Source organism: Serinus canaria, chromosome Z (genome assembly GCF_022539315.1).
Source record: "Serinus canaria isolate serCan28SL12 chromosome Z, serCan2020, whole genome shotgun sequence".
NCBI lineage: Eukaryota > Metazoa > Chordata > Aves > Passeriformes > Fringillidae > Serinus > Serinus canaria.
The window spans coordinates 54966182-54978867 of NC_066343.1; the positions used below are offsets into that span (position 1 = coordinate 54966182).

Here is a 12686-nt window from a genome sequence, read left to right on the forward strand (position 1 = left end):
TCTCTGAATCTGAGAGAAATTCTTTGTATGTCACAGAAAGATGCAGAAATGCCTCAGAGATGGGAGACATTTTAAAGTGGGAATGTCAGTTAAAGGTGGTATTCAGTGTGATCCTGAAAGACCACTTGTCTGGGTAGGAGGTGTGAGGAAAGAAATTGCTGTTCTGACTTGTACTGTGCTCCAAGAAACTTTCTCTGTAAAACACTTTTTCTGTAAAAAGCACTATTGCATCACAGAAATAATGGATTGCATTTCTTGTCTGGGCAGAAACTATTTTGGCAAGTTAACGGGCTGAAAGGGAGACTGTTTTATGGGGGTAAATGAGTTAAGAGAGAAAATACTAATATTGTGTGGATTCCTCCAGGAGCTATATGGGAAATTCCTGAAGTTTTATACTCTTACTGAGAGCAATGACAATCATTGATGTATCTAAAATGCTGAACTTGTTTGCATGAGATGAAAGACTAAGTTCTGTTAGTGGGCATAAGCAGAGGCTTATCAACCCAGGCTGTGTAGCTCACCATCAGAAGGTGAACTGAAGTACTAAATATTTGAATGTGGGTTATGAAAATCTTCTACAAAATGAGGAAAAGATCATATTAGTTTTTTGGTCAGTATAAATTGAAAATACAGTGGCAGATAGAATTAAAACTGCAGCCAGATGGACTTCTGGAATAATTCAAAGAAGGATGATACTTTAAACATAGTAGCTAATCAAATTTGAAATAAAATACTGCTTAAAAGTAGTAGGTCTGTCCTGTACTATCATGAGCTGCTGGAGCAGAGTCTTTTTCAAAACATTAAGTAGGCTTCCTTGATACAAGGGTTTCTTACAGCATTTTACAGATATTACTACTATGCTGTATAACCCATTTGTCAAGATGTTCAAGTTCAAGATCCAAAAGGAGAACCTTTACATTGACCCTCAGACAAAAATGCTGAAATTTATAGGTCCAGTATTTTAAAATAATGAAAATGTTAATAATAAAAATAATTTTATACAAATGTAAAAAGACAACAATATCTTAAAAAAATCTTCTCTATTCAAATATTTAGTACAGTAATTATATTAAAATTATGGGTTTTTAATATATATAAAAATAAACAATGTATTTGTAGGTCTAGTTTCTTAACATTGCATAAGTCATATTAAGAGTATCTTTGCCCTACCTACCCATGTAAGTTTCTAAATAATCTCTTAGGTCAAAAGATCTGGAAAAAACACTTAGAGCTTATGCAAAAAGGCACAGATGCTGGATCTAGCTTGTGGTCTTAAAATGATAAAGTCACTTGATGATACCAAGGAGTTTTTAATGAAACTTGCATATACATGAAATAGACAATGCAAGATGTGTTCTTGAGGGATCTCCTTCTCTACAAAACCAAGTGTTTACTCTAAGCAGTAGTACCTGTTTTAATTAAATGGTCAAGCTAAAAATCAGTTGTGAGATACTATTTTACTCAGAACAGAAAATTGATGATCATTTATGTTCTAACCAGGATTTCTTTATTTTCCATTAGGTTGGCTCTGACCTCAGTGAATAAATATGAAGAAGCAGTTACTAGTTACCAGAAAGCACTGGATCTTGATCCAGAAAATGACTCTTACAAGTCAAATTTGAAAATAGCAGAACAGAAACTAAGAGACGTGTCCAGTCCTGTAAGTTTGCTCTGTATCTATTTATTTAAAATAGTTTAAACTGGGATTTTGTAGGAAACTTAGCTTCAATTGCAATTTGTTTGTAGACTGGAACTGGACTGAGTTTTGACATGGCAAGCTTGATAAACAATCCTGCCTTCATTAGTATGGTGAGTATATCTCAAGGTTTGCATTATCCCATTTTAAAAACTGAACTTTTAAGAACAACTGTTGTTCAATAATACAAGCAATTTTAATGAGTATTATTATAGCAATGGTTTTATTACACTGAATTTAAATTTTACTACATCATTTTACAGTTGAAACAAGAAGTGAAGCAATTATCTCCAATAAAACCTGTCTTATTTCCAGCTGATTCTATTACTTATAGAAAAAAACACACATAGTTTAGCTATGCTGGTTTTATGCATGCTATGACAGAAAGCTCTTGTCAACAGCATAATGAAAATTTCTTCAGTTGTCCATAGAACAGTTAACAATGATACGAGGACTAAAGTAACTCTCCTTTGGGAGAACTATCCAAGAGACCTTTCTGTTCTTACTCTTTCAAATTATCCCTGATAACTTAAGAGTTTAAAAAATGAATGTAAATAGTATATACTGCATTCTTATGTTCAGTACAATAACAAATTGTATACTTCTCAGTATTGTCTTTTTTTCCCACATGGCTTTCTTAGCTAAACAGAATTGATTAACTTTGTAGAATGCAATTTGGAGAAAAATAAACTGAAAAAAACCCACATAAAACAACCCCCAAACTTACTTCCTTTAAGAAAGCAGTTAAAACTTTACAAGCCCGCTGGTAGCTTCAGTGGAACAGCACATTTCAGCCAGTGCTTTTGTGTGGAAATGCACTGCATTCAAAAGAGATCCATATATCTGGTTTGGTAACATGGTCCAAATAATAGAGACAGTGGGTAAGGAAAGAGGGAGCAAGTTCTCTGATGGCATTCATGATTAAATGGCACTGCATCTATGTGTACTACTTCACTAGCCACATGATGTGCTTAGAACAACCTCGGTCTATTTAGAAAATGATGTATGGAGCTGGCTTTGGGGAAAGGATCTTTTACATTGTTTCCAGAAGATGCCTGGTTAACTAGATAGGACACAGAGCATTTATTTAAGAATAAATGAGTTGTTTTCCCAAGGTGTGGTTACTTGGTCTTTTTGTTAAGGTGAAAAAATTGCCTCACTGTCTGACCTTGAGAAAATTGGTTGTAGCCTCAGTTTTTGGTCCCTAAACTAGATAAGGCTTATTACTGATGGAAGAAACTAACCCTGTATTGAGCACAGAATTGACCTGCATGTGACATTATATACATTTTATATCTAACTATTAACTAGAGAAAAAGTTTATTTACTTTTGAGTTATCTATATATGTTGATATATTGATCAATAAAATGAATATTGGATATATCTGATTTTTGTAATATCTTAAATAAGACAGTTAAGAAGCACATACTGTGGTTTTTCTACTGGTGGTGCATTCATACAGACACTGATTTCTGTAGCAATTACATTACTAACATTGAAAAATCACATGTTTTTTTCTATAGTATCAGTCCACAGACACCCTTACACTATGGTAAAAGCAATGTAATTTTAGAGGTATCTAATGAATGAGAAATTTTAAATAGCCTCATGCTTACTACAAAATAAGAAGATATACAGTTACCAGAGAAGATATATGTTACCACAAAACCATACTACAAAGTAAGTCCACACTCCAATTTGGTCTGAAATATTTTGTGGCCATAATCTTAACTGTTAATGCCTGGTACTAATAATAGTTACAAAATTAATTTATCCAGGCTGAGAAGTAACAAAATACAGACTTTTGTCCAAAAAGTCCAGAAAACTTTTGTCCTTGCAATTCTTCAATGTTTCATTTGTTTGGTTTTCTGTGCTGGGTTTTTTATGTTAAATGGCTCGTTGTATTTTTCATGTCTGAATCTATATCCACTATTTTTTCTTTAACACATAACAAATTGGATCAGCTTCACTTACATGAAATACGTTGCTGTAGTGATTCTTTTTGCTCTGCATGCAAACTTAATTTTGTAATACAACAGAACAGAGCATGTGGGTTTCTTCTGCATGATTTTCTCAGTGATAGCAAAGTAGTAAATGTTTTATAATTTCAGCTGTATGTTATCTATTCTAGGCAGCAAGTTTAATGCAAAATCCTCAGATTCAACAACTGTAAGTATTAAAATGGGGTACCATTAAAACAAATGTCTTAAGACGTTAATAAAAGATGTATAATATGTACAGCTATATTTTGGAAATGCAGATATATTACTGAAAATGTAATTTTATTTTGCTTACTGTAAAAGTGTAGCTGCATCTCCTTGCAACTTAGTTCCTCTTAGCAATTCAAAAAAGAAGTGGGGCTTATTGCTTACAGTAAAGATCCTTGCACACCCTAATACAAACACTGCTAACTGTTCCAGGATGTCAGGGATGATGTCAAATGCCATTGGTGGCCCTGCTGCTGGGGTTGGTGGCCTTTCGGATTTGTCCAGCCTGATACACGCGTAAGTAAGAACTGCATGGTTTTAACTGTCACATTTGTAGAAGGGTAACAGTGCAACATCTATTAAAAGGGTGCAGTGTCAAGGGAATTATACTGTGGTCTGTTCCCACTGTTTGTTATTAAGAAGACTTATCTTCCAGGACTGCATTTGTTTGCCCCATACATTGCCATCAACTGGAATGACTGAACTGCTGTATGCTCAGCTTCACTTTCTGGTTCTTGTACATTGTTATTTTCTAATGCCACTTACTAAATTCCTTTAAATCTTTTAAGTACTCCTACATGTGCTTTCGAATTGTGCGAATAACTATCTAGTATCTCAGGTACTAGTTAGGAAAGATAGATTTACTTAGCACAAGTCAAACCAATTTCCCTTCTGGCATCCCTCCATTTAGATGAGGAATGTTTCAGGGAACTCAGGATAGTGAAGAATACCTTTACAAAACCTAGGACCCAAGGTTTTATACTATAATGATGATATCCATCTGGAAGGGTCTGAAAAAACCATGCCATTTGCTTATATCCCAAGATCTCTAATAGAGCATACAATTTTACTTTATTTCAGTATTCTAGCCAATTCCAAACTATTTTTAAGTAGGCAAAAGTAATTTATGATTTACATCACAGACAGAAATGTCTTACTGCAAAAATTTAGGGCTGTTTTCATAAAAATTGTGTACTATGCACACGTCTATAAAAATGTAGCTTTCCCTCAACCTGCACTGTAGTTTGAAGGAGTCTTGGTAGTTTGGTACTTGCACAAAATGCAGAAGTAACAGAGAGGACAAAGTAGGCTTTTCATGAAATCATATTTTTTACTTACTGGTTTTTTTATTAGTAAACAAGTGTTACATTTCTCATATATGGAATTAGTCTCTGCTATTAAATTAATTCTTAAGCTACAACTGTTATAGATAGATCTGTTATTACTTCAGTCATGCAAGATACAAAAATTTGATAGTATGCTTGCTTTCAATTAATGACATCTTGTTCACAAGTGAAAGTCAGCAGCTGCATTTTGTATTTCTGGAACCGTTAACATAAGGTTGTACACCAACTCTAAGAGTAGTTACTTTAAACAGTTAGATCCTGTCAAAAAGAAGGGAATAAATCACTGGAGCAGATGTGTTATTTTACCATAAAAGGTAATATATGTTGTAAGGTGATAACTTTTCTCCTCCATGTTCTCAAGCAGAAGTATTAGTACTAAAGAATGAAAATAAATTTATATCAATGATCCTGTTTAGAGACACTTCAGCCAGATAAATTCATAATACTACAAATACCTTAAAACTGTAAATCAAAGTATCTTTAATCTTAATTTTAATGTAATGCATCTTTCAACTGTTTTCTTACAAATGCTGCTTTCACTTGCTGAGCTCACTTAAAACTGTTCAACACAGGGGGCAGCAGTTTGCACAGCAGATACAGCAGCAGAATCCTGAGCTCATAGAGCAACTGAGAAATCATATCCGGAGCCGATATCTGAGTGGCAGCACTGAAGAACATTCCTGACTTCAGCAAGTCATATGAATTGGAATGATGTATAACCCCAAAATGCATACCATAGTTAGTAGCAAAAGCACCATTGTAACTCTTCTGCTTGAATAGAAGACAGAAAATTCTTTGTGTGTGTTTGCAAACAAGAATAAATCTGGTAAACAGATCTCTTGCACATAACTTGGAACATAGCGTTTATGTACAGTTACTCCTCTGAAAATCAATACACTGAATAGGTGGTTTGTCAAAATCCCCAAGTCATTTCAGTATGTGCATCAGATTGACCTTCAGGGCTACTGAGTGGGAAGGAGTTCTGTAGTGTGCTGATCTTGCCTAAAAGCTACTTCTAAAGTGATAATGTAAAAGACATGTTACTCATATGGTGAGACATGACAACTGGTACTCTTCTAAACAGTATTGAAATATTGAAACAATAGGCCCATCTGATGTGCCCTTTTATAATGAACATTAAGTAGTGTTGGTATAGAGAGTACTTAAAACTCATGCTTGAGAAGTCCATTTTCTTAATCCTGTGGAGGGGCTTTCATGAGTAACAGGAAATACTTTTCAACTTTTCATTGGGCAGAAGAGAGGAAGATGACTGCATTGTAGAGAAAGAGAAGACAATAATTCTCTGTAGGATAATGCACAGAAATCAAAATGGAACTTGGCTTGGGAAAGGAAAGAAAAGTAGTAGCATTTTCTACTGCCATGTATACCCTCACATCATGATGGTAGCCCTGGAGGTCACAATTATGGCACTATGTTCCTAGGCATGGCAAGCTGTATTACATTCCATATGTATGCAGTATTTAATATAAACTTAAAATTCTTAACTGTAATAAGCTAAAACTGAGCCTGTGACTGTACAAATAACTAGTACTGAAAATTTTAAAAAGAACTGCCTTAGAAGGATTCTTTTTCTATTCTTGTGTGATAAATCACTGGCTTAAACAATTGGGGATTTTTTTTAATTACACATATCTATCTAAAATAATGGTTATATAGTCAAGTTAAAGATTTTTCAACTCTATAGTATTTGTTTCTTGCTCAGTTAGTATTACTCTTGCAAGACTGCTGCTCTCCTGTATGTCTAGTATGTTAAAATTTTTTAACTCTGTTTACTGTGTACACTGCTTTGTGATACAAAGTACACTTGTTCTTAGCCCAGGGACCTTCTCAACACACTTTCCTCTTCCTATATCTAAACTAATTTGAGGAGCCTGCTTTGAATTTTTAGGCAAAGTGATCTCTCATAGCCATTTAGTCTGAAGGAGTAACAATAGACTCCCAAATGGAGAAATACACAGAAAGTCCTCAACCTTAGTTTTTATATCCAATTGATCTTATGGTCATAAAGACCTCATAAGAGCTCCTCCAGAAGAAGCAAATGCAAAATTTGGGGCTAAGTAATAAACTTGATTCTAACAAATTATCATTGTACATCTACGGTCTGAATCTTACCCTACTAAACCAGAGAGAAAAATGCTGATCCAAGGAGAAATGAAAGGAACTGGAGAAAAAACAAATCTCGGAAGTCCATATTACCATCTATTGAATAAAGAGGTAAAGCTTAATACATAAAAAATTGTAAGACATTTCATACTTTATTGAATAGCTTGCCTGTGTACAGCATTAAAATGCATTAAATATATTTTCAAGTAACAGCTTCTGACTCAACATCTGATGACAAGAAAGAGAATCCCTAAAGGGATCTTTTGTCAGAGGTAGCTCAGATCCTGAATATTATTCTTTCAAGGAAACATACTTAAGTTCAATTACACTGCGTAGGACAGGAATACCGTTTAGAAGGAAGCTTTATGAAGGCTCTGGGTGGGCTCAAAAAGTGTACTTGGAATAGTGTGTTGTGTCAGGAGAGAAGCATTGTACCTTGTATGTTAAACTTTCTAGTTCCTTTTAATTCTCTTTCATATCTTCAACTGCCCAAAGTGTGTTTCTCTAACTTTGATAGGGGGAACCAAAAACTCCATGGTGGAGTGGGCAGCTCTGCCATATCTCTGTAGAAACTCAAATTATTTTCACTTTGCAAGAGCAATCCTCATGCAGTTACTTTTCTGCTTTGAGACAGTGTCAGGAAGCTCATGAGACTTCCTTAAGAACTACAAAGTATGTTAAGATCCAAAGAGGGCAGAAGAAGTTGCGTACTTGTACTGTTAAGTACAAGCTCCATAGCTTACTGGATTTATGGGAGAACAATCCCCAAGGTTAAATGGAATTAAGCATTAGTTAGTTACCTGAAAACTACTCTTGAAGTTTTCTTCATGGAGCTCTAACTTTCGCTTCGAATGCTACAATATTGTTTTGTTTAGGTTTTACTTCAGATAATACAGAGTATGTATTAAAACGTTAACATCATTGGGTAAGCCTTCAGGAATGTGCTACAACTGACAATACTCTACTAGTAAACATTCTCTGTTTCTTATGTATTAACAGAAAGGGCTTTATAGCCTAAACAAAAAACAGTGAAACCAGTAGCTGTCATTACATGCTTTTCCACTGCAACCATAAACAGAGAGGTCATTTATGCTAAAGTCTGCTTTTCTTTGAATTGCCTAGATTGTTTCAGTCATGCAACATGTCTTAATCACAGGGTGTGGAAGGAATCTTTTCCCGTGTAGTAACTGCACTGTATCTTGCACTAAAATTTTTCATTCTGCTAGATAAAGTGGTAAACCACGAACCCTGTAAATATTGCTTTAATTTAAGATCAATTGCAGTTTATCATTCAACTGAGCAAATCCGCATTTACACCTAATTGGTTTTGTATCATAACTGTTCCATCAGTGTATAAGTATGATAATTTGTTAGAGAAGAAAGTATTTTGCAATCGATTGTGAACTCCTGTAACCTGCTTGCATGGGAGTATATTCTTCTAACTATCATCATAAAGACACTTAATGAAATATTCAGCTTATAAATTGTTTCAGTTGCACTCTTGATTTTGTAACAAGTGCAAAGTAAAATCACTCATGCATACTGAGATAGAACTAGCTCTGTAACTGTGAGTAGATTGTTTTATGGCAACAGAAAGTCATACTAGTATAATGCAACTTGTCTACTCTTTCTGTATCTCTCCTACCTCTTACTGCCATGTGGTTACATCTCCTTCAATTTGTGTAGTTTAACTCAAAGATATATTATAAATAAAATAATATACTTTTTTTGTCCGTCAAGTTGTGGTTTTCTGGTTTAATTTTTTATGTATCTCAAGTAACAGGTAAATTGCATTCTTTATATACCTGTTCATGTTGGTTGGATTTTATCACATAGGCAGGATACATTTCTAATTTATTCTTTCCTGTATGGACTTAGTCCCTCAATATACAAAGCTGGTCCTCAATTTATCCAATATTTTAACACTGAATACTACTCTTAAGATTTTATACATGGGAAGCCTTAAGCAAAATAGTGTCAAAACTAACTATAAAGTTGCTAAGTGCCAACATGGTAGCTGAGAAATACAAGCTGCTGATTAGAGTCTTTAACACTAGTTCACCTATTGTTAAACTAGGAAAGACAGTTGCCATTTTATCTACTAAATAGCTACCTCTGGGTAACCATAGCTATTTCAGCCAAAAATATTTCCAGTTTTTGTCAAAATAAAGCTAGGGAAAAGCACATAATAGTGCTTAACCAGGCCTAAAACTTCTTCCTGTATACGCTTTAGAGAACTTGATCTAAGGCAGCAATGCAGGGCGGTTTTTTTCCTTTTGTTTTTCCTTAAAAATCTATCTAATTGCTTCTGGAATGGAAAGAATTGTCATGACCTTATTTTAACAATAAAAAAACTACCTGAGTTCTACTATTTTAGTTTTCAGTTCCCTACTAATTGGAAAATAACATGCCTATTAACAGCATGTCCTGTATTGCAGGGATGCACAACTCTGCTCATGACAGCAAATAATTGGGACAGATTTGCTGTATTGCTTCCTCTTCAAAGAGTGAGCCACAACCAACACAGTCTTTGGCTTATACTCTTAATTCCTAGGTCCAAGTGCCTCTAGCAGTGCCAGCTGCACTCTCTCATCTCATGCCTTTATCAGGTTTTATTTCCTATGGCTATATATGTACCACGCAAACACACTGCCATTCCAGGTACCCCGTATTATTTTTTTTTTTGGATTTGGATTCCAGGAACTTGTCTCTAAAAGGTCAGTTCTTTTGAACTGAAGTAGTCTTGTCAGAACCATGATTTTAAAAGGGTTTGAATACTTTTAAAAATTTTAAATAAGAAAAAAAAGCACAAAATGCTAGCTAGCCTTTTTATCAATCTCATCCCCCTGTCCTGAGATGATGTACAGGCAATATGATTTGCTAGAACTACACTTTTTTCAAAGGTTTTATTTTTAGTAGATAAAATGCTTATGCATGTTTTAAAAGATTTGAAAACATTCAAGAAATGCTCAAATAATCGTTATCACATTTACAGCTATGTAGGGATTTGATTTTGTTTGTACTCATTTTAGAACAGCCGAATGCAAAAACATCAAGAAGTTAGTCAAAAAAAACTCCAGTAAAACTACAGATTTTTTTTTTCCTCAGCTTTGCTTGATTTCTGAAGATACTACACAGACTTGTGCAATATCATCATACTCGTATGTTCTCTTCAAAAATGTGTCTGTAAGTCTCAGGCCAGAGACACTCTAGAAGGGGAAAATATTTATAAGAGTTGTTATTAGAAAGAACTTTTAATATTATAAAACAGCTCTTTTACAACAAAACTGTGCTAATAACTTACCTGCAATCCTTGCACTGAAGACAACAATGTAAGTGCAAGATGGAGGGATGAACTTGGGTGCAGTTTTCCAAGTTGCCTTCCTGAAACTCCACACCAGTGTATGGAATTAGTATTGCACATTTCTAAAACCAGATCCATAGTCCTTTCACTGCTAGTGGAAATCAAAAAACAAGAATAAACCTTTGGGCTTTTTTAAGCATTCAAAGACTGTAGACATCTAAAAGCTTGATTATTATGCAGGATACTACTAATCAAGATTCATAAATAATTATAAGGTGGCAAGCAGTATTTATTGTGATGCACAGTAATTCAGCTGCAGACAGCTCTCTTTGAGACAAGCATCCTGTCATAGGTTTAGCAATATTGGATAAAATAATATTTGGATGGACTACAAGTTTTTAATGAGAAGCAGGTGCAGGCCAGATACATGCTTTAGTCTCTGGGCTTAACTTCTATTTAGAATTACTTCATTCAAATGTCATTCTTACAACCCTAAAATGAGTTGTGATTTAACTATGAGGTACAATCATAAATAATATTGCAAACAGATGCTTGGAATTTCTCTGCAAAATTCTGGCTATCTCCTAGTAGTAACTTATTAATAGATCGTGATATAAGTTTTTTAGTTGTAGTTCTTTCCTTGGAGTTTTTTTTAGTCTCTGTGTTTCAAGTACTTTTGTGTTGCCACAAATTATAGTAAAGACCAGGTTTAAGTAGCTTCAGGAGGAAGTACAGAAACATAAAACAAAACCAGCCACAACTCACCCACTAAGGAAAAAGTAAGAGAATCACATGATATTGTTACCTGCAATTTGTTATTTTACATGTAATGTCAAAAGGTTCTTCCAAATTTACAGTATCTGGTATTGTCTCCAATGAAAGCCTTACATCACCATAACCAGGAGCCTGGGAAGGAACAAGAATGTATATTCTCAGATGTTGGATAGGGAAACTGAAGTTTTTACTGAAGTTTTCATTTCCTGGAAGAAGTGCGGAATAAGAAAAATCTGAAGAGAGAAGATTGACTGTACTTCTGATTAGTATGGAAATCACAGCAGCTCTTCAACTGATGAACACCTTCTTCACAGGTTTAACAATTCATCAGATAAGGATGATCTTTATTATTACATTTTCAGGAAAGTTTAAATCCTTAAAGTTTGAATAGCCATATACAGTTCCTGAGAATATCAGCTTTAATCAAAGGCCCTTCTTAGGCAGATAACAGATCTGTGCAGACACCACCAGTAAAACTTCCCTGCAAAAACCCACCACTATTCCACATCCTACGAATCAAGAGAAAGTGCCATTTCAGTCCTCACTGCCTCTGCCAAAATAGTAAATTGTAATCAGAAAGTCACATGATACGAACACTTGTCAATTATCCACGAGCCAAACACATCTCATATGGTCTACTAATAAACCTATAGTAAATAACTTAGTACCAACCAGGGCTGATTCAAATAGCCACCTGCAGATCACAAAGCATGTTTAGATTTTCAATCCCCACAAATGATGGCTCATGAGGGAAAAATAAGAGGAAAATTTGTCCTGCCTTCCAAGGCTTAGTTATTGTACATGTTTCAATTCTGCTAATAAAAGGATGTTGCAGTGAATGTTATATTTACAGTGTGATAGAAAGATATTTCCAAAGAAGTCCAGAAAGTCAGTGATTGATAGGCTGGGAACAGGTTTTAGTCACAGGAAGTTTGCTGCAGACTAATGACAGATGACATTTTAGAAAGCATATTAAACTGGACATTAGAATAAGCAAAGGGATCTCAAACCAATGGGGACTTAGATTAGTCAAGCAATATACATTTGGAACCTTGCATGAAAGGTCATTATTTAGCTCTAGAAAAATGCAGATATATTCAGCTGTATTAGGTGGAGGAACTGACTGGAACAATTATATGCATTATACAACATGTAGTTTTCTATTAACATTAGGCTCTTCTTTTACCAGAGATACATTAAGGAAAAAAACAACAAACAACAAAACCTACAATAAGAGCAGTATTTCAGAGATTAAACTTAGCATCAACTGACCAAATCAAAACAGGATCAGAGTAGATGAAACCTATACCACACCATATCTGCTGAACTCAAAAATGAGATACCTCCAAGAACTGACAGTTAGAGGCCTTGAAGTAACAATAAGAGGAGTAACATAGGTTTTATCCAGAACTAAGGTAATTGCTCAGATTATGGAATCAACTAGAAAATTTCC

The 12686-nt window shown here is 34.6% G+C and overlaps 2 protein-coding genes across 6 annotated transcripts in view; one reads left to right on the forward strand and one right to left on the reverse strand.

The window, feature by feature from the left end:
- Positions 1 to 8894, forward strand: part of SGTB (small glutamine rich tetratricopeptide repeat co-chaperone beta) — a 23988-nt gene extending 15094 nt beyond the window's left edge. Inside the window, exons 7-11 of one of the 2 annotated variants that reach the window (XM_009098179.4) lie at positions 1522 to 1660; positions 1747 to 1809; positions 3829 to 3866; positions 4118 to 4201; positions 5604 to 8894. In XM_009098179.4, the coding sequence (XP_009096427.1) occupies positions 1522 to 1660; positions 1747 to 1809; positions 3829 to 3866; positions 4118 to 4201; positions 5604 to 5715 (436 nt within the window). In that variant the 3' untranslated portion in view covers positions 5716 to 8894. The remainder of the gene's footprint in view (positions 1 to 1521; positions 1661 to 1746; positions 1810 to 3828; positions 3867 to 4117; positions 4202 to 5603) is intronic. The other variant, XM_050986548.1, reaches the window with a different exon arrangement.
- TRAPPC13 (trafficking protein particle complex subunit 13) overlaps positions 7285 to 12686 on the reverse strand; it is a 26668-nt gene continuing 21266 nt past the window's right edge. For 2 of the 4 annotated variants that reach the window (XM_050986546.1, XM_050986544.1), the window contains 3 exons: positions 11265 to 11365; positions 10460 to 10607; positions 7285 to 10364 (listed from right to left, as the gene is read on the reverse strand). In XM_050986546.1, coding sequence (XP_050842503.1) covers positions 10260 to 10364; positions 10460 to 10607; positions 11265 to 11365 — 354 coding nt within the window. In that variant the 3' untranslated portion in view covers positions 7285 to 10259. Of the gene's footprint in view, positions 10365 to 10459; positions 10611 to 11264; positions 11366 to 12686 lie in introns of all 4 variants that reach the window. The other 2 variants (XM_050986545.1, XM_050986543.1) reach the window with 1 other exon arrangement.